At 25.1% G+C, this 25,905-nt stretch overlaps 2 protein-coding genes across 2 annotated transcripts; one reads left to right on the forward strand and one right to left on the reverse strand.

The window, feature by feature from the left end:
- The first annotated feature begins 306 nt into the window (after positions 1-306).
- LOC129616027 (5'-AMP-activated serine/threonine-protein kinase catalytic subunit alpha) lies at positions 307-23,137 on the forward strand. The gene is made up of 6 exons (XM_055531454.1): positions 307-562; positions 16,881-17,142; positions 18,747-18,846; positions 20,231-20,413; positions 20,641-21,130; positions 21,292-23,137. The coding sequence occupies exons 1-6, from the start codon at positions 500-502 to the stop codon at positions 22,972-22,974; spliced, it is 2,781 nt and encodes a 926-aa protein (XP_055387429.1). The 5' UTR covers positions 307-499; the 3' UTR covers positions 22,975-23,137.
- Positions 23,138-24,437: 1,300 nt separating this feature from the next.
- On the reverse strand, positions 24,438-25,277 carry LOC129616031 (uncharacterized). The gene is made up of 4 exons (XM_055531457.1): positions 25,219-25,277; positions 24,957-25,042; positions 24,667-24,889; positions 24,438-24,602 (listed from the first exon to the last, which is right to left on the reverse strand). The coding sequence occupies exons 1-4, from the start codon at positions 25,225-25,227 to the stop codon at positions 24,477-24,479; spliced, it is 444 nt and encodes a 147-aa protein (XP_055387432.1). The 5' UTR covers positions 25,228-25,277; the 3' UTR covers positions 24,438-24,476.
- Between the last annotated feature and the right edge of the window lie 628 nt (positions 25,278-25,905).

Consider the following 25,905-nt stretch of genomic DNA (forward strand, 5'->3'; position numbering starts at 1 on the left):
ATAATGGTTTTTCATTAATTAAAATATTATAGAGGAAACAAAAACAAAAAAAATTAAAAATTACACATTTCTCTCTTATAGCAATGATTTGGTTGATTTTCAATTTTAAATATAAAAATTTAGTAATGAACTTAAAAAGAAATGTGATTCATTACGAAAATTTACTAAAATGTTTATGATTTTCAATAAAAAAAAAAATATTAAAGTGAAATTATTTGAAAAAAATAATAATTTTCTAATTTATTTTTAAAAAATTTTTTTTTAATATAAAAATAAACAAATTTATTAAAATAAATAATAATAAAAGAGAAAATTTACATAGTATTATTGATAATTCTTTTATAATAATAATTTTTAAATAAATTATTATAAAATTTTAGAAATAGATTTATAACATATTTATTAAATTTAAGTTATTATCTGAAATAAATAACAAAAGCAAAACAAAAGTGAATTATTTAATTTAAAAAAAAAAAATAGAAAAATAAAATAATTAAAAATGTCGACGCATAAAAAACCACCCGGTCATATACATAAAATTAGAGAATTTGAATTAGAAAAGGTAAAAAATTGTTCTTTCCAAATTGCAAAAAATAAAAATTTTACAATTTAATTATTTTAAATAACACACCTTATTTTATAATTATATATTGCAATTGCTTAAAGCTAAAACTAATAATTACAAATATTTCTTTTCTTAACAATTTCTTTTTTATTTTAAATTAAGACGAGAAGAGGTTCCTTTAAAAGAAGTCCGAGAATTGTTGCAGAACATTTTAATTCAAAATAATGTTATTTGTTCATTTTTGAGTTTTTTAAAGAAATTTTAGAAAGGCTATAAGGCCATATATTTTACTAAAATGCAAATATGTAAAAAAATTTTTTGTATCAATTTTTTTATTGATTCTCATGTTAATTACTGTCCCGTTACTGTCGCCATAGTATTGCATTAATATATAAAATAAGTCTGATTTGGTCAGCATATATTATGATTGATCGCAATATTGTATTTATGTAAATGAAGGAAATAATATTGTATAATAACATTACAGACAAGCGGACAGACAGACCTTAATCCTATTGAAAGAAATATTTGTTTTTTATTTTTTTTACATTACTCTGATCTAAGAAAATATATATTTATGTTGTTTGATATGATAAAATCTTCAATATCTTTCTTCTCCAAATGAAGCTCAAAATTAAACCTGTTCAACTCACAAATTTTCAATTTCGAAATAATGGCATATTATAGGAAAAATATTAAATTATATAAAACGGTTCAACCCTACATGACATTTCTATTGATAAACAATGTTATAAAGATAAACTATACAGTTTTTCCCGTTTCTCTTAATTCTAAAACTAGGTTATATCAGATTTTATAAGAAAATTATACAATAATATTTTTAATACAAAATTTAGTAAATGCATCGAATTAATAAACCGTAAAACCTGCAGTCTAAGCCTTATTTTTTATTCTGATTTGTAAAAAATTTTAATTATTTCAATAAGTACAAACAAAAGACTTACATTAATACTTAAATTCAACATAGTGTCACCAATCATTAAAAATTACTATTTTTAAAAATTTTAATTAAAATTTAATTAAAAAAATTATTTTAATTAAATATTTTATTTATTTATTTAATTTTTATAAATTATTAATTTCGTGCAACACGTTTTTTATTTTATTTATTATAATATTAAAAATTTTTAAATATAAAATGTGGGCAATAGAAAAATGTAAGTTTAAATTTTAATTTTTCTCTCATTCAATTAAATTTTAAATCTTGAGCCTAACATAAAATTTCAATACTTATTTCTCTTTTCTCTACATTAAACTCTATAAGTCACTGTTGTTATTTGCATTAATTTTATTCTATTTATTTCAATTTTGTAGAAATTCCGCAATATTTATTTAAAATTGTCCTCAAGATGACGAGTGTAGTTGAAATTTCGATATAGTTTTAAAAAAAATTAAATAAAAGGAAAATTAGAATCATAAAAATACCTGAATACCAAATAAGTAGAACCCTCAATAAATGAATCAGTTTTAATGTGAGATGAATGTGAGATCGCGTAGTAGTCTAAAAAGAAATTTTATATTTGGTAATAAATTTCATTTACAAGAATGCGTGGTTATCCGACGTTCAATATTAAGGAAGAAATTTTTCTTTGTACAATATGAAAATTTAATGACGAATTTAATAATAGTTACCCGACGCCAGTGTCATTCCATTTTACTGACATCATTTATTTGTCCAATAACTTTTTATTAATTGTATAAATGTTATTTATGTAAAAATATACATACATACGAACACTTCATATCAATTAGACAAAATAAGTGTAATTACGAAATTTTATACACTTATTAAACTTAAAAAGAATTGTAATTGGTCTGCAGAAATTTTGCTTTTATTTTAAGAAAAATTTAAAAATATCAAAACATTTTTAGAATTAATAAAAATAATATTCTTAATTGTTTATAATTTAATGTTTTGCTCATATTATACATATATAGACACATTTTTTTTTTTTAATGTTTTGTCTCACATTTAATTATTTTGATTGTATAACAAATTCAAGTATAAAACAGCACCTGTTGTGATTGATCATTATGGTGATCTTTAGTGAATACTAATAAATTATGAAAAGTTTCTTTTTTATAAATTATTCATTATTTTATTTTGATAAATAATAATATATGTATATAAGAAAAATTTATAAGAAATAGAGAACGACAATGAAATCGGATACTCTCAGGAATAAAAACATTCAATTAAATTGAAATAAACCAGTAAAATCTCCCCTGCTTAAAATCGAAGTGACGAAGCCACATTACATATTTTTTGAGACTAGCGCACTAACTGTCCGGGATCGAAACCATTTCGTACTGGGTTTCTTAAGCATTCGGAACTGCTGTCCACTTTCCTTGGTGATAGTGGGAAAGAGGGCGTTCAGGCTGCAATAAGTGATGAATGTCTGCAGGTATAAATGTCCTCTTGCCCCCATTCGATTCACTGTATATTTAACAGCATTTACCAGGTTATGAGAATCTTCAGATAGTAGGTAACTAAACTTACGACTTACAAATAGCAAACCCAAAAGAATTTTAGCTTACTGATATATAAATATACACCATGTATATTAATTCTATACACAAACAAATACCTATAAGTATACTGAAATAAAATAAATTTAAACAAATTTTAAAATTTATTTCAAATATTTTTTCTTATGTTCAATAAAAAAATTTTCCTATATTTTTTTCACATTAAAAAAATCATTAATTTCAATCAATCTACGCATACGATATGAAATAATTTTTTAAGTATTGTTTATCGTATATTATTGACATGGACGCGATTCTTAATTTATCACATTGCATAATTCTACTTCGACATACATACATTGTAAAATTATAAACAAAAAATAAATTTTTATTATATTGAAAAATAATTTATTTTCTTTAAAAATTTTCAATAATTTATTTTTATTTATTTTTTCATCTTTTCATGCGAAATTTATTACATTATATTAAATATTTCGAATCCTGATTAAATTTGAATTAGTAAGAGAAAAAAATTTTACGATATTAAAGTACAATGTACATTGTAAATTATATTTTGATTATTTTTGTAGAGCGAAGCGGAACGGAATACGAGTAAAACAAAAAAAAAATATTAATATTTACATATGTATATGAAAATATTTACCTGACAGGGGGGAAAATATTGTTATTTTGAGTATTTCTGCTTGCCCCGCAACGCATATATATGTACATACGTACATACATTTGTTATATGTATATGTTATAAGATTTATCAAATAATTATTTGGCATTTAGCCAATATTTTCAATTTCAAATATTTCTAATATAAAGCTAATATTTATATATGAATAACATGTTCGGTAAAATTAATGCGGTAACCATCTATAGTTTGTCTATAAAGGCAAGAGGTTGTTTTTCTAATATAAAGCCTTTCACTTTTATAAAATATTTTTTAAATTTTGTTTAAAATAATTTCGGTGTTTGAAATATTTTATGAAACATTAAAATTTTTGATGTATCCACACAGTGTCGGGGTCATTTTTGCATAGCCCATTGTGTCAGCTTTCTCATTCTATTGTTTTTTCTTAATAGTGTTCGTGATGTGGTTGGGGTTGGAGTCGACCACCATTATAACGGTGTTCGACTCAATCCTGGAAGTCGCAGGTGCTGGGAGAACTCATTTAAACTTCTCTGAAAAGTTATACAAATTTGGTGTCATTTTCAATTGCGGCTTCTATTGTCATTATTATTAATAATTGTCATTATTAATATAGAAACTTCTATACCTTTTCTTGATCTGTGTGTACATTGTAGCATTATGCTTTCTGTTGTAACCGAACTAATAAAACTGAGATGAATCTTTAATGGCCGTACTAAAGTTGCAACTGGAAGAAGGAGATTCGGCAACATCGCTGAAAAGAGGAAATTTCTGCTGGCCTGTTCTCTAGACCAGTACCTTAACTAGAGTTGTATCAGACTCTTCAACAGAATTATCGAACGAAATTATTGTGATTATCTACCTAATAAAATATTAGGAATAGGTCTTCTAAATCACCAGTGGTTGAGATTCCTTGTCATTTATACCGCAAGATGCATTTGTTCTTACTTGTCAGTCTTGTTTTGCTTTGAAATACTTTCCCTTTCGTCATTAGGTATAAAGTCGATGGTGTTGGCGTAATATGATGTGCAAACAATCCTTTTTTAGAGGAATTCACAGTTTGTTTTGTTTTTCTCTTATGGGTTTTTCTATACCATTACTCGTTTTTAGCACTTTTCCAAAAAATTTTTTGAAAAAAGTGCTTATTAGTTTCACTCTGTCCGTCCGTCCGTCCGTCCGTCCGTCCGTCCGTCTGTCCGTGTGTCTGTTTACAAAACTTCTACACCTTTGAAGATAGAAAGCTGAAATTTAATACGTACATAGATCTTCACTAGAAACTTATTTCCGTAGAACAAAATTTTTACCTATCTCCCCCCCTCTAGAAGTTATACCCCCTCAAAACCCTAAAAATGGCCTTTTTTAAATATTTGTTGCAATGAAACCATAAGCATTTTTGAAATTGTGCAAACGCAGAAAGGCAGTGGCTTGCTTCCCCTTGCGCGGTATACTATAGTTCAATTTAAGAAAAACAAAATGGCCGTTCAAATTTACCGTTATTTAAAGTCCTTTTTTTCCAAATTTTTAATGTCGTTTTTCTTCTAGACCCCAGACTGTAGAAGCTTGAAATTTTAGGAGCTTTTAGATATTAATAAATAGTTCATTTTGTTAGAAGAAAATTTTTTTCCATCTCCACCCCCTCTCAAGTTATCACCTCTTGAAATTCGTAAAATTTGAATTTTTGACACCTTATATTTCCGAAACCGCAAACTTTTCCAAATTTTTATAAACGCAAAAAGCTAACGGTAAATTCCATGAAATTAAAAAATATAATTATTTTTCTTAACTCACACAATTAACCCTTAAAATCGAGCATTATGTTAACCCCTTTTTATATTAATTTTTGCTTTATTTCAAAGACTGCATATATGCGTCATCCTAAATATATGCAATCCTAGAAATAGTTTTGTATATTAATGAAAATAATTTTAATAGTGTGATAGCTATACATAGACTGTATTTAAAAGCAGAATTTTCACTTGTTGAAGGGAAAAGTGCTACAATACAAACCATTGGTTTGACCCAACTTTTTTATTCTTTTTTTTTTTTTATTGTAATTTTCATTTCTATTGATTATTTTTTATTAACTTTTTTGTATGTATGTCATTCACTTGTAAATAAATAATGCAGAAATTACCCTATAGATTACCATTTTCAATAGTTTTTGAAATCATTGTATAAGTATGCTCGTACATCTGAGTTATGACTAAATGGTCACCTTACATATTTATTGCATATAGCACATATTAATTATGGGTAATATGTACGTGATTAAGAATTTTTTTATTATTTATATTATACATTACATATATACAAATATTTTATATATGTATAAATTAAAATTCATAATTTTCCATTCTTCTGTCTCTTTTTTAATTTATTGTTAATAATTTTTGGATAAAAATAATTTAGAAAATTTTTTTTTTATTATATGAGCTTTATATTATTGTGTTTACTTTTTAATGAACATATAAGTTTCTTTAATCTGCTTAACTTCAATAGATTAGAAATGCTCAAATTTATTTAGGTCATTTTAGTAGAGATGTGCCTGAAATCAGAATATTCATTTCAAATATGAATATTTACACTTCATATAAAATTTTAAAGATTTCCTGAAATCTTACACACCTCGCCTGTTAATGGTCTTTTTTATTTTTTTATAATGGAAATGCGGGAAATGGATTTTTGCTCTTAAATATTTTCAAATGTGAAATAAATCTTAACATAATTTATAAACTTAATTTAATTGTAAATATAAATTTCACAAATACAAAAAGAAAAATTTTCCTTTTTTTTCATTTTTGAATGTTAAAAAACTTCAAGTAACGTCACAATCACATGATTTTTGAATTTTATATATATATATATAGGTGTGTGTACACATTGTTTATTAGAGGTACGTGTGACGAATAAAAAAATATATTATAAGAAAATAAATTTTAATTTTTCAAAAAATTAAAAATAGCGCACATTTTATTAAATTATTTTCTTATTTTGAACTTTGTGGAAGTTTTTAAGTTTTTTTTCTTGTTTTATAATAATAGAAAACAAAAATCCATTTTTTAGATCGTTCTTTGTACATAAATTAAAGAAAAAAAAAACTATACATAAAATTTACTTTGAAACAAGGAAAACCATTTCGGTTCATCTCATAAACCACTGCAATGTACCCTACATGATGAAAATCTCATTATAGAATTATTTTTTGAAATACATTGTATTTAAAATAAGCTATTGGAGTTGTGTGAAAGCTCCTCGAACTCTTTATTCGAATTGGTTCAATTACAAGAGCAACCGTCCTTAGCAGAAAATAAACAATTTCTGAGAGTTTGAAGGAGTTCAAATATTTTCGTTTTTGAGTGGGGACGAACGGACTGAATTTTCCGCTGAATAATAATATATATGCATGTTCATACTTGCGAAAAAGAAATCAGATATCGAATTGAGATTGCTAGAGACGCTTTCTTTAAATATCAAAGAATTCTTTGCAGCCGAGATATAAATTTAAACCGCCGCCTACGATTTATGAAATGCTATGTTTGGTCTGTCCTTTTATATGGATAGGAATCATGGACTTTAAAAGTTAGTCATATGAAAAAACTCGAGGCGTTTGAAATGTGGATTTTTCGGAAAATGCTGAAGATATCTTGGGTAGATCACATTTTAAATGAAGAGGTTCTGAGAAGAATCCATACAAATCGAGAACTTTTAATAAATGTCAAAAGAAGAAAGATCTATTACTTCGGGCATGTGATTAGAAACGAAAAATATGAAATTCTTCAACTCATTGTTCAAGGCAAAATCGAAGGTCGAAGAGGAATTGGAAGAAAACAATTTTCATGGCTCCGTAATATAAGAAATTGGACTGGTATAACAAATGCGAGCGAATTGATACATCAGGCAACTGATAGAGACAGATTCAAAAATTTAATATTCAGCATCATATGATCGCTAACATCTAGTAGTGGATATGCAGTGCAAGAAGAAAATGTTCATACTACAGACGAATCCCTCAAGTAATTAAAAACTCCGTATAAAAATTAATATATACTCTTCCCTATGGTGTATAGGGTATAAAAAATGCAAAATAAGTGATTTTGATTTTAAAATTATGTTCAATAAAACGCCAGGCTATTATTTTATTAAACTATAAACAGAATAATTAAAGAAAAATAATTGGATAATAAAAGTAAAAATAAGGTGTTTTTTTATTTTTTCCCGTATATACACACTGTACAAATAAGATTTCATAAAATATTGAAAAGTTTTTTTCAGTTCCGGACAAATACAATATGTACTTGTATATGAAAGCATAATTTAAATAATGTTCTCGTAATTCTCGTAAATTTAGGATAGACGGTTTGTTAACTATATCAATAAATTATATATTTATTATGTTGTATGCACTTTTATTTATTTATAAGATAATCTATGTTGCCAACAATAACATGACCTAAAAATCGATTTAATCAACAAATTTTATTAAGCGAATATTTGAGGAATATTCATCACAGTATTCAGACATAACTCTTAATCATATTTTTAGAAAATTTCATAATTTTTTTTGGTAATAAAGTAGATACTCGTTTTGTCTTATACGTATGTCCAATGTCATATACTGTTATATAGACTCTTGTTGCAGTAGGTTATACTTTTGCATGTGGAGACAGTGTTCAAAGATCAATCGGTTACGAGTTAGAGAGAGTTATGAAGTTAATTTTTTTTTTTTTTTAAATTTTAAGTATAATTCTATTCTTTGTCAAGTAAGAGCGTTATTAAATGTGATTTGGAAATCTCATATAACAAAGGCTTTTCAGATTTCGGAACAAAATTCGGAATGATTTTGAAGATGGAAAAATTTAAATTGTAAATATTGTCACCATACAAAAGTTTTACTTATACTCCAAATGATTTATATAATGGTATTTAGTAGTACATTTAAATTCGAGAACTCTTACTATTCTTATAAAATTAGCTTTAAACAGTAATTTTAATGTTGTAAATTAAATAAGAAGTTTCAACTTAAATTTTCCGAAATTCCATTAATTTTAATTTTTTCCTCTAGTATCTAGAATTTTATAGATTCCTAAGAGTAGGTACACCTTAGGGATTCAAAACTGAATAAATTTCTTAATTAAATTGTTATAAATTCTAAAAAGATGTAAACTTATTTAAATAAAACCTGTACGCTTACTTGAAATAATATGATTTTCGAAAAAATTGTTAGTATTTAATATTGATTTTATATTGATCGATTCAAAATTCTTAGAAATTACAAATACAAACAATTAAACACAAAAAGTTCAAGGATAACAGTAAGTTTTTAAATTTTCTTTAAAATTTTAATAATATTTTTAGTTTTTAAACTTTTTACTTTAAAACGTTTATTAATTATCCAAAATTATGTAAAATATTTCAAAAAAAAATTCGAAAAAGAAAAGTAAACTATTTTTATAAATTTTACACTTTAAAATATTCGACATAATGTCATTTCTAATTTAAAAATTATTTTTGAAAAACAAAAAAGCAAAACGCATTGCTAACATACGAATAGAAAAAAAAAACTTGAATTCTTCAAGTAATTTTAAGCACTTTTTTCAAAAAAAATTAAAAAAAAACTGCTTATTAAGCTCACTTTGCCTGTCTGCCCTTCTGTGGACATGTTTAGAAAACTTTTACACACTTGAAGATAAAAAACTCAAAATTTCATATATATACAAATTTTTAATAGGAACATATTCCGATAGAATAAAATTTTAACCTATCTCTTCCCCTATAAAAGTGGCAGCCTCTCAAATACCATTGAACGCCATTTTTTGAATATTCATTTTAACGATACCATAACCATGTGTCAAATTTTACAAAAGCAGAAAAGTAATGGCTGGTTTCTTGTACCACGGCACAAAGTAGTTAAACTTTTAAAAAACTAAATTAGTCATTAAAATTTACTGTTATCTAAAATCAATTTTTTTTCCAAATTTTTAATATTGTTTTTCTCCAAGAACATATTAGCTGCAAGAATCCGAAATTTTAACAACCTTTAAACATTAATAAATTGTTTATTTTGTTACAAGAACATTTTTCTCCACTTCCATACTCTTTCAAGTTATCGCCTGTTTTTAATTTGTAAAATTTGAATTTTTGTCACCCTATACATACTTTTCCAAATTCCTATAAATGCAGAAAGCAAACGGTATATCCCATACCATCAAAAAATATAATTATTTTTCTTAACTCCCGTAATTAACTCCTGAATTCGACTCGACTATTACTATAACGCTTCTTTAAATTTTTTTTTTTTCATCCTAAATATATGCAATTTTTTAAATATTTTGGTATACGACTAAAAATTGTTTGTATAATGTATTAGATTGTTTTTAAAAGCAATATTTTCATTTTTTGAATGGAAAAATGCTACATTACAAACCATTGATTTTACTCAACATCATTAAATAAATTTCACTAGCCATTTTCATACTGTAAAAGGTTAAATACAGTAACGGAAGAGAACAAAATATGAATTTAATTATTATTATTGATGCTTTACGAGCGCAAAAACATAAATTTCTGTACACCTACACAAAACAATACTGTACATACAATTAAAATCTTGGAAAAGAAAGTGAATGAATTTTTATATTTTTAAGAAAAAATATTTTTCAATTACGACAAAAATAATAATAAAAAAATATAAACAATATCTACTATATTATCCTTATAGATTTGTTTTCAATTCATGCCAATTAAGAATGAAAATTATCAAAAAAAAAAATATTCAATACTTGAGAAAAAAAATAATAATAACAATAAATTTATATATGTACATTTTATTTATATAATACAAATTGTCTAAGTAGCTATATATATAACAAAACAATATAAAACTGACCTTGAATAACCTTAAATAAAATAAGAAAAATTGCTCGTACAATACAACAATATTTTTATAAATTTAATTTTTTAAGAAAATCCCAATTTTTCTCTCTTAAAATAAAGAAAAATTAAAATAAAGTAAAAGTAATAAATGAAAATAATTTCAGAAATTTTTTTATTATCCTATATAAGTAGGGTATTACACAACATAAACTGTATATGTTTTAGAGTATATAATATTATTTATGTATGTATATACATTTTATACAAAAACATATAGTGTATTTAATCATAAATTGAGTAACATTTAAAAAAAAAATTTAATTAAAATTATTTTATAATTAAAAGAATTTTTATTTTTAAATAGTAAAATATTGAAAATAAATTATTTTTTGTTTTTCTTTTCCGTTTCAAAGAACTAAAATTAATTGTAGATTTTAAAAAATAAAATTAAAAATTAAATTATTTTAGTGGTTCCTGTTATTATATACATATATCATTCACATTATAGGCTATTAAGCAGATAGAGAAATAATTAACAAAAGCTAAGCAACTTTTTAATATCAGAAAACAGAAAACAAAGAGTTTTATTCCAACAATCTGAGATTGTTTTACCTTTTCTACTGAAATTTACTTTATCTTCATACTTATAACACTGTTTACCTCTAAAATTCTTAAACACTAAGCTCTGAACAAGAAATTTTAAACAATCGAACATTAATAATAGCATTACGAATTCTAAAATAACTTCCATTAAGATTTTGAATTGTATTCAGTATGAGATTGTACTTGGATTGTTTTTGAATTATCGCCGGAAAGGAAACGCGGTCACATAATATAACAAAATTAACACTACTCAAATATATACATAATATATATTGTATTTATTCTCTTCACGAGATTATTGAAGAGAGATATGAGACATTTGCTATAACCTCCGCAATCAGCCATGGCTTATCGTAGTACCCCCCATATACAAAGTACACATCAGATGATATTCCATTAGAGAGTTGGATGCGAGCTTCGAAACACTGCCACAAATCATCCGAGAATTCTGACGGTCAGGACAAGACAGTCACATAGAATATATGTGGCCGTCTACTCACCATCCTGGCAGAATCTACACAAAAAAGAATTTACCCCTGAATGATATTTTACCAGCTAATTCCCAGTGAAGAGGACAGTAATGTTACGAATCTAATTTCGATCCATTACCCACAACTCGGAAGAGAACTTTCTTGAGCACATACAGAAGAAACAATTTCAGTAGATGGAAAAAACCTCAATAGTCCTCCAGGAAAGATTTTATTTCCCCCTCAAACAGAGCGTTAAGTGGATCCTTAATGGCTCAGATTTCCCCAGCTCCAAATCGTTAAAAATCACGTTTTCCCTGTGCTCCGGTAACCAAATGAGCATTACTCTGCTTGTTGATACCAAATGCACCAGTGCGAGCACTCAACCCCAAATCAGTTTAAATGTAACCTGATTCGATTATAGTGCTAACAACACCGCCCTGCCGTCTATCGATAAGAAGTCAAGTCCACAAAATATGAAAGTTTTAGCTCAATTTTTTTTTCTCATCGAATCATAAAAAAATTGAGATCTACAATGGAAAGCTTTTAATTGAAGAAACTTAATTAATGCTACCTTTACATATTTTCTAGTAAAAAAATAGTCTTTCTGCTTAGCTCACAGCTGTTTTAGCAAAACTGCAACTCTTACAAGCAATACACATATAAATAATATAAAAACAAATAAAAATGCTAAATTAACGCTAGTCGCTTTTCATTTTTGCCACTCTAACCCTATTATCTAACTCGTTAATTGTAAATTTTATTATGTTATTGTCTTATACTCGTATATATCATCACCATATTGTATTGGCCATATAATTTGCAATTCCTTATTATTTTTAAGTGCAATTAACTATTCTGTAATCTTCTTTAATGAAGAATTCTTAATTTTCCAGCGTGAATCTTAATAAAGAGTGCAGAGTAGAGTAAAAAAGAATTCTATTTTCGTGTTCTATTTTATAATTATTAGATTTTTTTTTTCAAAATTTTTTCAAATCTCTACTTTCAGGGTGATGAAATTATTCCTTTTCAATTGGAAAATCTCTCGACTATTGCACTACTAGAGAAAAGAGTAAATGACTTTTAATTTAAATGATTTTTTTTTTTTTTGTTTTATAAAGCTTAAAGCAATGTTTTTTGTACATAGTATAAAGCTATATAAATGTTAATTTATGTAAAATAAAAAAAAAATATTCTCTATGGTTATACCTAATCAAATTCAAATCCATATGTAAGCAATTGAAACCCGGAGGATTTTAAGTGCCGCCTATTTTTTGAGAGAATAAAAGAGTTATAAATTTAAATTATGTGCCAAATAAAATTTATGTAATGGGTCTAAATAACCAGTAGTAAGTTCTCATGATCATGTATTAGCACTTGATAATTATTCTCAGATATGGTACTCAAACCGCTCAAATATTTACTTAGAATTTATTATCATTGTATTTTCTATTTAATTTTTTTTAAAAATTCTTACAATTGGTAAATTAGAAAAAATTTCAAAAATATTTAATTCAAATAACCTAAATGAAAATATCAATATCACTTTTCATCATGTCACTTACAACTAAATTCAAAAAATCTTTTAATTCCTTAATTCAAAAGGTTTTTCTTATAAATTATGAAATCCCTGAAGAATACTAAAAACAAATATTTTTCACAATATTAAATATTATAATTTATGCAATGAAATAATAAAAATTTTTAATATTCTTTTGCTTCTTCTAAATATTTCTATGATGCGATACAAATGGAACATATTCAATTTTTAGAGCCATAAACCACAACATTGATCTACAAATTCTACTAATACAGAATGCCCATTAAAATGTACATTATCTATGATTGATAACTAAACTACAGCTAGCTATATGAAGATTTTATAAAAAAATTTTAAAAATTTTAATGTAATTGCATATTTATAGGGTAAATGCAATTTTACATATTGCATTTACTGCATTCGAATTTTTTTATTTTATAACAAAAACTGAACAAGAAATAAAGCAAAATAATTTTTCAGTCAAATTTTTTACATATAAATGAAAAGAATAATTTATTAAGTATGTATGTATATAATATACTCGTATATATATATGTAATCGTATTTATGTATACATTAAATGTACTCTAAATAATTTGATTATTATCTAAATTCTAAAGTATAATTTTCTTTTTGAAATTCACTTTTCTCATATATTTGTATATGAATCTAATTATACAGGATGTTTCACGGAAATTTCACGGATGATTCTTTAAAGCTTGAATTAATTTTTAACTTTTATCGTGGCGCATAGAAAAAAAAAACAAAAACAAAAAAAAATTACAAAAATTTTCGAGAAATTTCGAGTTTTTAAAAAAAATTCCAAAAAAAAAAAAAGCAAAAATTCTGACTTTCACGAGGTGTATCTCGAAAACTATGGCTCAAATCGAATTTGTTGTAAGACCAAAAATAAAGAACAATCATAGCCTGTAAGACTATATATGCAGAAAAATTCGGTACCCTATTTTTTCAACAGGCTGTGGCTCGAAAACGAGCATATTTGCAAACATCCCTCCCCGCCACTCATATAATTTTTTGCTGGAAATTGATCAAAGAATCATTCCTGAAATTATTTGCTACCATATGCGAAACACCCTATATATACAAAATATAATATATTATGTATATGTTAAATTTTGAATGACAAATTAGAAGGACACACAAAAAGGATAATAGTATAAAGATGAAAACAAAAAAAAAACAAAATTGTTACAAATTTTGTATATTAAAATATTTTGTATATAAATTTCATGCAGATCATTTTTAATTCGAAAAATTTTTTAAGTGCATATTATTCTTTTCTTACATATGCAATATATATATATATATATTATATATGGAAAGAGAAAAGCATATTTTAAAATTCATTTTATTTTAATTAATGTTGCAGCGTTAAAATTCTCTTGTCCTCTTTTTTTTTCTACATATTTATATGCAATTTGTATCCTTAAATTTCAATTAAATTTTTGAAAATTATTTAAATGAAATATAAAAATATTGTACTTAATTAAATATAATACAAAATATAAAATACAATATAGTATGTTTTATGGGAAAAACAAGAGAAAAATAATAAAAGAATAATTCAAATAATGCTTTTGATACAAAAATTTTTTTTTACCGAAGAATTATTAGAAAATATTTTAGTAAAAGAAAAAAAAAGTGGGACAATTTGTCATTTTCTTGTTTTTAAGAAAATTATTTATTTTAATTAGTTTTATAAATAATTAAATTGAAATTTATATTTTTAACAATGAAAGAGGAAATTTTTTTATTTTAATGATTAATGCGACCAGGCCCTCAATTGCACCAAAAACATTTTTTTCACTTTTCTGTTATACCAATAGAGATAACACTATTTAATTTATACTAATAAAAAAAAGTACTTTTATGAAAAAATTTTAGAAGTAAAGACAAAAGTAAAAATGGTTGTTCCAACAGGGCCCAGATTTTCAAGTTCAATAAGAAACGTTACGCGAAAATTACAATCTACTATTCCAAAATTATTTTAATTAATTTTATTACCATATATTGAGTTTCAAGAACCTATAAATATATAAATTTTAAAAACTAATAAATAAAAATTTCGTTACAATTACTGATAACGTCATAGCGAATAAAATTATATCAATGGATCTTCCCCCTGATCTCGCATTTACAAAAAGCTGATCTATTTCCTTCAGTCAGATTTGTTAATTTACTACTACATATAAATTTAAGTAAGCATTCACGTCATTCATATATACCAGTAATCTCCCATAGACGGTGAGGTATAGCTATTACTTCCTATTATTAATTGAAAATTCTTACTTCCATGCATATTCACTAGATCATTCAAATGCCCATCTGGATGGTTATTGTGTCCCGGGAGATAAGATGAGCATGCATATAATAAAACTCTGTTGAGCCACCCCGGAAACTTGATCTTCCACAACGCAATCACATGGTCCCGAAAATAAAAGTTTGGAATTAGAATTTTCTTTAACCTGTATTTTATACTAATAGTAAATATTTTTTTTTTTTCAAAATATATAACGCATTTATACGAGTATTCGTCTATTTACTGACCTAAATCTTTTGTCTATAGCTATCATCGAAATGCTATCAAAATTGCGAGTTCTTATAGTGGTGTCGCTATTAAACACTGATCACGTATATAAGGGGTGTTTAATACTTAATTTAATACTTAATATAAGAGGTGTTAATGTGTAATTTAAATCACAATTTGCTGTAAATTTTAAGAAATTTTTTATTGAATTTCGAAAATACACCGTAACTAACTCTCTTAATATTAGAGAGTAATACCACAAGTTTTTTTTTTAAATATTTTCAGTCTAATTTAGAATTATATACAAAATTTTAAATTTATTCAAAGCATTTATGGTCATAAATTACATTTTCACTTACTCTATATTTCATTGATAATATATGAGGATTATTCTCAAGCAATTCTCCATTTTAAAAATAAATTTATAAAAATATTTTTTGAGAAATTTCCCATTTAAATACTCTTGTAATATACTCTGAGAGCATATGAAATTTAAATATTATTCTCTTTTACATAATACTTTAAGTGTATCATGAGAAAGAGTAAACGAATGAAAAACAATTCTTAAATTTAAAATTTCTTAAAAAAATATTTTTCTATTCCCTATGAGAAGGAGAGAAATTGTATGTCATATATACCATTATCATGTGGTATATTATGAACCTTTGAGGTTAAGAGACATTTTTATTCAATATCGCTTACGTCAATATTATGTTAAGCTTCTGTAATATTAAGTCAAATTTTTATTCTGCTTTTTTTACTTTCTTTTCTTTATTCTCTAAATTTTGATTTCTGATTTTCTTGTTCTACATTAAAATTTTAAAGTTTTTTTATTGCAATTATGCTTAACATCAATTTTACAATAATTTTAAAATTCATAAAAAAATTTTAATATTATCGAAATTTTCTCAAAGTTTTTAATTATTTTCTTCTCTTTCTTTTTTTTGATTCATTTGCATATTTCATCAATGCTGTTAATATTATATACATTATACTTAAATATTGTATATTAATTTACAAATTGTGTAATTTCAACTATGCAAAATGTGGAAAATATCAACAATGTAATAACAACAATGAAATCAACAACAACAACAACCAATACCTGTTTTTTCTATTATATACACCCATAATAGATAATTTTATCTGATGAATTTGACATTTTACAAATTGTTGGTGAAGGATGGTTTGGTAAAATACTTTTGGTTGAACATCGTGCCACCGATACTGAAATGGTATTAAAAGCTCTACCAAAACCATATGTATCACTTAGAGATTTTTATAGAGAATTCCATTTTGGTTTACATTTGGGTGTACATAGAAATATTGTGACTACATATGATGTTGCATTTGAAACGGCTGGATTTTATATATTCACACAGGAATATGCTCCTTTAGGTAAGTTATTTAAGTATGTTATACATAATTTTAAACTTAATGTACATAAATAAAGTTTTCATAATGTATTCCAATTTTATAAAGTGTACGAATATATAGAAAAATTTATTATGTATATATTTTAGAGTGCATACAAGATTTTGTAAATTTTAAATGAAAAAAAAAAAAAAGTAGTATGCTAGAACAAAGAAAAAGCATGCAAACAATATTGTTAACATTTAAAGAAGTAGTAATGGCATACCATTGCAATACAGAGTGTGTCTAAAAGAAAACCTTTTTAATTTAAATTTAAATCATCTCTTTGCTTTCAATCCTATCCAAAAAATTTGAAGAGGATTAAAAAGTTTAAAGAGGTTCAATATGAACCAATTTTGTTTAAGCACCCTATATGCCTAATATCGGACCACCATTCCTACAACCAATGATTAATGTATAGACAAAGCTTAAAATATATAAAAAAATTTGAATTTAATTTAAAAGTAAATTTATTTTACAGCGATAAGAGTGAATATTGACATATATTTTGATGTTGTCGACCTTATTCCAAAATTTAACAGCACTTCCAAACAAAAGAAGAAAATAATTCTCAGTTAATGAGCTCGTCATCACACTAAAAACTTGAAAGAAAACAAAAATTTAGGTTTAATTTTCAATTGAACACAAGATTTTCTTAATATTTATTATTAGAATAATGCAGAAATTAGAAAAAATTATAATTATTAGAATAATTCAGAATTTTTAGCCTATATACTTATAAAATTATTTTGTTCCACATCCTTTATGACTGTAATTTTATTCAAAGCTCTTACCTAGACCTATAGAAAAGCGAACTAGAAACTGCGAATCCATTCTAGTGAATATTCAGTACATTTTGTCTATTCAAGGAATTTCATTAGTACATGAGATAGTAAATGATATAGAAAATTTCATTCTACTGATACCCCAATTACATTGAATTTCCATGGTGTCATTACATTTGACAGGGTGTCTAAAAATTTCTCGTACTTTTTTTTAAAATAATTTTACAGCTTAGAACTGCTACATAAATTAAGAAATCAACATTGTTAACTGGTCAGAGATTTTTGTTAGAGTAGTAATAACAATATTCAATAAAAAATTTACAAAAACTGCTCAAAATTAGCTATATTTGCAGTAATACATGTAAACGACGCGCTTTTACAGACGCGCTTTGTAAAATTGTTGATAATGGTCGTGCACTGTTCGATGGTAATTGTATCATATAGTTCGATGTGCTCACCAACTCCTGGCAACTTTTTATGGCATCATAGACAGCAATTTTTTTTGTAACCAGTCGTTACAATCTCAGCTGTCTTCATAACTGACCTGTGTAATTCTATAAAAGTAATGCGCTTGTTATTGCGATTCATTTCTAGGCTAACAAAAAATAAACACACAGTTAACAGAAACCAAATTGAAAACAAACCAGGATTATAACGAGAAAAATTAGTATTTTTAAAAGTACGGGAACTTTTCAGACACCCTGTACATATATACAATATCAAAATAACATGATTTTCCTAGTCAATTTTTTATTATTATATTTCAACTTTTCTTTTCTTTCTTCTTTTTGTTTAAATTTTCAGGTGATCTCACATCAAATGTAGCTGATAGCGGAATTGGTGAACTTCATAGTAAAAGAGTTGCTAAACAAATTGCATCAGCCTTAGATTATATGCATGCAAAGTAAGTTAAACAAAAAAAAAATCTAAATAACCTATAAAATAGTACAGAAGGATAAATGAATTTTATCCATAGACAACACACATACATATACACAAATTCATCCAACACTAAATAAACTATAGAAGTTTTAAAGAATTTACATCAGGATGTTTTTGTGGAAACAAAAAAAAAAAAAAAAACAAAAAATAAAATATTTTGTATGCAAAATTTTGTTGTGGAAAAATTTCTATTTTTCTTTTGTTGTCCTGCCCCTTATACATAACAATTTCTATCTTAAAAAAAAAAAACAAAAAGAATTTTTTTTTTCCATTCTTTATTAAAATATTTTAATATAGAAAATGAAATTTTTGACCTAATTAGCATGAAAAATCTCAATGTTTCCTTTTTTAATTACAAAAGTTTTTTGTTTTTCCGAAATGACTTCATTCCATCCATGCCTCTTCCTTTTACAAATATTTTTCTTTTTGTTATACATTTTTCATCAAAAATATTTTGTTACCTATGAACTAGATTATGAAAATGATTTTATAAAAATCTAGGTACCGAAACGTATAGAATGAAAAAATAGGTAACCGTACCTATAACCTGTAGATATTACAATTGTTATAAGAAAAGTAATTTTATTTTTAATTGAAAATTTAAATTTATTCAATAACAATAGAATAAAATATAAAAAAAAAATTTTTTTGCAGAATATTTTAAAGAAAATTGCATTATTTTACTTACAGTAAATATGTACTGATATACTAATATAACCTCAAACTTCCAATTCCAAATAAATATGTAATTTTAGAAATTTTGTTGTTACCTTAGTAAGTATAAAGTTATTTATGTATCTTACAAATCTAATATTGTGTCAGGGTGGAGTTGTGAAACCCCAGAAATATACTTCAGCCTCACATTCACACAGTAGATGCTTCGTCATCTTATTCTCCTAAGAAGCGGTACAATATACATATATACTCTCCATTTTGCCCATCCATTTTAGGTAAATATCCATATTGAGCACCCCAACTATTAGTATAAAATTTGAACGACCAAACTCGATTAAGCAACCTATAACTTTTTAAAATGCGCCACGTACGATCATCAACTACACCAGCCTCTCTGCATCAGGCCCGTTCGAGAACGAGTCTTTTATGTCATAAAAGCTTATACTTTTATTTTCTTTTTCCAGAAAAACTTCACAGTTTCATTGAAAGTGTATATTTCATGTAGTATTAATCATTGTTTTCTGAATTAATTTAATTATAATTTTAATTAAATTGAAATTAAGTTTATATTTCTAATCCCTGATTTGTTCATTCAATCAAAAACTATGACAATATTTTAATATTCTTCACCTCCATTTTAATTTTATAATTTTTTCTATTTTTTTTCCCAGAGAAATTGTTCATCGAGATGTTAAATTAGACAATGTATTAATTTATAAATCAGATTTTTCTCGTGTTAAATTATGTGATTTTGGTGAATCTTATAAAACTGGTTCAATTGTTGAACGACGAAATGAATGGCTACCATACAGTCCACCAGAAGTTTTACAAATACAACCGGAAGGAACATATGAGTAAATTTCCTAATAAATTTTATAAATTAATTTTTCGAAAAAGACTCAAAATCATTATTAAATGCAAAAAATCTAATAATTTAATAAGATTTTTTAAATTTAAAAATTTTTTTAGAATAAAATCATATATGTACATGTATAAGAACAGTTATTTACTTGCACATAAATACATAATAACACAATAGAATAAAATAAAAAAAATAAAATTTATTTTCATTTATTTTAAGAGCGCTACCTAGTCATGATGTCTGGCAATTTGCCATTGTAATATTCGTATGTTTAACTGGTTGTTTACCATGGCAGAAAGCATCAACAGATGATCCACGTTATGCACGTTATTTAGCATGGCAAAATATTAATATGATGATTCCTTTAAGGCGAACACCAAAATTATTTAAATTATTAACAACAAAAGCATCAAGAATGTTTAGAAAATTTTTAGAGCCCAGACCGGACAGAAGACCAAAAACTTTAATTGAATTAAATCGTTTTCTTGATGATAGATGGTTGGCAAAAGGTTCTGAAAAAGATATGGCTGAATTTGAACCAGATGAATTATGTCCATCAATGTATTCATTTCATAGTAGTCCAGAAGAAAAAAATCGTGTATTATGGTCTTTAGCTGAACAAGGTATTGAAACAACAGTAGATCGTCGAGAGAAAAAAATTCGTATAAAAAATTGGATTGAATCTTCAGTTATTATGGAAGATGAAGAGGTTAGTATAAAAAAAAAATATGAAATGTATGACCTTCCTCTCTCCCACATCAGTAAACTTCAACAAATGCAATATAATTCATCGACTTCTTTCTCACAATTTTAATTTAAATTTTTCCATTAATTTATTATTTATTATAAATTTTAATTTTTATTTATTAGGAAGAGGATTCGGGTAGTGCATCTGCTTCACCATCATCATCGGTATCACGTGAACCAGTACCTGGTCATATATCATCGGTACGAGCCGAAAATGAAGCTGAAAAAGCTCGTCAAAAAACTATTAATACAACAATAAAAGACGCTTCACAAAAACATTTTGATCCTAGAACTGGTCAATTACAACAGGGACCCAGTGAAATGGGCACTATTTATCGTAGTCTAAGTAATTTATCAACTGCTACAACAGCTGGACAAAGTTTAAATAGCAGTTTATTAACACTTGGCAGTCGAAATAATTTAATAATGAGTGAAGGTAATCCATACCAATTAGATTTTAATAATTTTGATGATAATCTATTAGATGATGATGGAATGGAAATACAACGACAACAAAAAATGGTAAATCAACAATTAATTAAACAATTTGTATCTTCTAATTATAATTATAGTAATAATAATAGTAATGCACCAAATACTACTACTAGCACATTTTCTATTTCTAATAATTATAATAATAATAATATTAATGATAATGGTAATAACAATAAATATAAATTTCACAATAATAATAGCAATTTACTCTATCATACACTCTCCGATCCAAATTTAACTGACACACAAGACAATAGTAATAATATTATTTATATGACTAACAAAAAATTAAATCACAATAATGACAGTATAAATAATGATATGAAACTAACAACAACAACAGCAATATCACGGACAACAAAACCTTTACAACGTACCAGATCAGATTCTTTAAAGAAAATATTCAATTTTAAAAATTCAAATTTTAAATCTTCAACAAATGATTTATTTTCATCGACAAAAACAATGACATTAATTGATATTGATATTGATAATGATAATTTTTATCAAAATATAAATAATTTTAATAATACACAACAACAGCAACAATCACAGCAATCACTAGAACAACTACAACAACAACAACAACAACAACAAAATCAATTTCTTTCTGCTTCAGATACAATTAATATAAATAGCCAAAAAAATAACAATAATGTTAATTTAAATGCAGTTATTAATAATAGTAATAGTAATAATAATATAAATAGTAATAATGTATCAAAATTTGGTTTAATGAGTGCTTTTAAATCAATTGCAACAATTTCGGTTCCAGAATACAACAACAACAACAGCAACAATCAAGAAACTTACAACACAACAGAGGAGCAACAGTTTCAAAACAACAGCAAACAAAAAACTGACAATAGCAACACAAAATTAACACAATTAAATAAAAATTTTAATTTACATAAAGACAGTGGTTATGGATCCTATGATAGAGTTAATATAACTACTACTAATAATATTTCTACAACAAATAATATAAAATTTAATAATGAAAAATATTTAATAAATAAAAATTTAAAGACAATTAATTATTCTGGTGAAAATGATGAATTAAAAAAAACCAAATCTCAACCACAAATTTATTCAAATATTAATAAAGAATTTTCAACAATATCAACATCAACAACAAAACAAAATATAATATCAACAGCAAATACAACTACACAAACAACACAAACTCAATATGGTGCACGTAAAAAAAATTTTAATGAAATTTACCCATCTAGTACATCAACAATGAAAGATACACCCTATGATAGAATAAATACTATCAATAGTAATTTAAATAAAACTAAAAAATAAATTCTTCTTCAATAATTACTATTTATTTTAATTTTAAAAATAATTATTATTTAAAGTTTTTTTTAATATACTATTTCTATTATAAAAGAAAATTTTTATTGTGTTAGTTTTTTTAAAAAATATTTTTTTTTAGTTAATTCAACAGAAATAAATTTTTAAAACATTCAACAAAAAAAAAATAATAAAATTTTTATGCTTGAAAATTAGATGTTTTATTTTTGAAATAGCAAAACTACATTTAATTAGCCTCATGCTTAAGTACGCCTTAACAAGAGTATTGGTAGGATAAATGTATGCAATTACTTTATAATGTTGTGCATCAAATATGCTTTCATAACAAATGACAAAGATCTGAAAATGGCCTTCATTTTGAAAATATAATTCTATGGAAATCTTCAAAATTTTCGTCCAAAACGTTCAAGTTCCCATTTAATAAAACCAAGTTGATCAAGATTTTAAACCATGAAAGGGGTGTGAAAAATTCAAATAGTCTAGTGATGAATGAATTACAAATACATGGCATTTTTATTTTTTTGTGGAACGTAAATTAAATAGCTTTTAAAATTATAAGATTCAGTACTCAATTTTTCCATTGAATTTTTTCCTATTTCTTAAATATTAATTAAACTTTTCACCTTACTCAACCAATTTACTGAACCAAAGTTTGAGACAGAATGAAAATTTGGAAGCTTACTTTAATTGTTTAGTTATTTTAACATTAATATTTGTTGCTATAACGTTCTGTTAAATTTCATAAGGGATAAATTTAAATTATCTACATTCATTGTGCAAGACATTATTAATCTCTAAGCATTTCCAGGAAAACACTTCAAAAATATTAAACGATCACCAACATATCTTCCTAAAAATCTTTTAAATACTTTACAGTTAACAATTCCAAGTTACCTATCTCTCAAATTAATGATCTCTTAGCAATAGCATTGTACCTCTGAACCTTTCAAATTTTCATTTGGCTTAGTTCCTGAAAATACGTCAACAACAACAAAGTACATACGCATTAAATTCAAAAGTTTCACCACTCTTTAAGATAATTTATGTGAAAATTTGGCATACTAGCCCACTGAAACTAGTTTTATTGTGATTTAAAACCATATTAGCTATACTCTATTACCTTTAGTCACAATTTTATTATATTTACTTTTTCAAGTAGAAAGTATAGTAATTTTTTTCAAGATCCATGGATCAATGCGTAGCTAACTAATAAATTTTACCCATTTTCTTTTTTTTGTTGAGTCATATACATACGTAGTTAGATCATGAAATTAAACTAATAAAAAAGTTTCTTTTTGACCGTTCTCCATAACTGTTAATTCTTTTAGATATAAATGCTGCGTTAACCTCCCATATGAGCAATTTATTTTTTTGTAGACTACATGTAGATTATTTATTTCATTTCCTTGAACCACATTACAAAAATTTAAAAGAATGAAGCGACTCGCATATTTCTTGTTTAGTTATTTTATTAAAATCATTATCAACATTTACTTAAGTGGAATAAATCTTGAACTGTGTGTAGCACCAATACCTGGTCTACCATGTTTTACAGGCTTATATGACAATGAAAATTCTCCTAAATAATGTCCAATCATTTCAGGTTTGATTTCAACCTAAAAAAAAAAAAATTCCTGCCATTAATATCCAAACTTATTTTATCTTCATTAAATCAATTACCTGATTGAAGGTCTTCCCGTTATAAATACCAATGATTGAACCGACCATTTCGGGAACTACAATCATATTTCTCAAATGTGTTTTTACGATTGCTGGTTTTTCAGATGGTGGGGCCTCTTTTTTAGCTTTTCTTAATTTCTTAATTAAAGCCATTGGTTTACGTTTAAGACCACGAGAAAAACGTCTTCTAGCTCTGCTATGCATTAATTCTACGAGTTGGTCACTATAAATAAACAAAAGCAAATTGTGTCAATTTCGATATGGTCAATATATAACTTTAATATACTTACTTTGGCATATCAAGAAGTTGATCCAAATCAACACCTCTATAGGTGAATTTCCTGAAGGCACGCTTCTTTTTTTGAGTTTCATCAACCTAAACCGGGGATCCAAATCAAAACAAAATTCATTTAAATGATTTATTTTAATTATAAGTTATAAATTTTAGATTTCAACAAAAGCCGACATTTAGTAAAATTAATTTTCGTTGTCAAAATAAATACTTTGTAATCGATGATATAGAATTTTATGGAAATTTTTCTGAATATTTACCTCAGCCATTTTTATAATATAAATGTCCAGAAAGAAAAGAACAAGTTTCCGGTTGTCAAATATAGATTGACAAATTATGAAAAAAAAGATTCAGATAGCATCGCTAATATTGTGCCATCTATTGGCAAGTATTGGATACAGTAATATATTTTAAATTTTTCGAATATAAATAAATTTTTTTAATACCGTCTAATATATTAGATTGTTGCTAAGATTTTATTTCTAGCCCTGTTTCCTAAAAACTCTTTCCCTATTATATATTTTTATTTACATGATGTTATCATTCTCACATTTGAATTTAATATTATAAAATAATTTTATTAACGAATAACTAAGTTATTCTTTTATAATGTCGAAGAATATGTTAAAATTAATGCAACTTGTAAATAAATTAATAATAGTTTTCGGTAAAAAAAAATCAAATTATAGAAAAGACGCTTGTACTATTTTTTACTAAGGCAAGTGAAGAAGCCGAATATATCAATTAAACCTAAAAAGAACAATTCCATAAAAATTCAAAAACCAAATTATATTTTCTTTTTAACAGCAGAGAGACATTTAAAAAGTAATTTTTCAATACAATTAGTTTTAAATTTTTTTGTAAGATGACGCTAACATAGATTAGTAGAATTTTGTTTGTTTACAAAAAAATTTAATAAATATGACAATATGTATACTTATTACCTA

Source organism: Condylostylus longicornis, unplaced genomic scaffold (genome assembly GCF_029603195.1).
Source record: "Condylostylus longicornis isolate FDR11 unplaced genomic scaffold, ASM2960319v2 ptg000160l, whole genome shotgun sequence".
NCBI lineage: Eukaryota > Metazoa > Arthropoda > Insecta > Diptera > Dolichopodidae > Condylostylus > Condylostylus longicornis.

Coding starts and splice junctions, on each gene's coding strand:
- LOC129616031 (XM_055531457.1), bottom strand. Junction 24,890..24,956: donor CAACTTCTTGATATGCCAAA/GTAAGTATATTA, acceptor GTTTATTTATAG/TGACCAACTCGTAGAATTAA. Junction 24,603..24,666: donor ACGGGAAGACCTTCAATCAG/GTAATTGATTTA, acceptor TTTTTTTTTTAG/GTTGAAATCAAACCTGAAAT.
- LOC129616027 (XM_055531454.1), top strand. CDS start 500: ATGTCGACGCATAAAAAACCACCCGGTCATATACATAAAATTAGAGAA. Junction 17,143..18,746: donor ACAGGAATATGCTCCTTTAG/GTAAGTTATTTA, acceptor TTAAATTTTCAG/GTGATCTCACATCAAATGTA. Junction 18,847..20,230: donor TTAGATTATATGCATGCAAA/GTAAGTTAAACA, acceptor TTTTTTTCCCAG/AGAAATTGTTCATCGAGATG.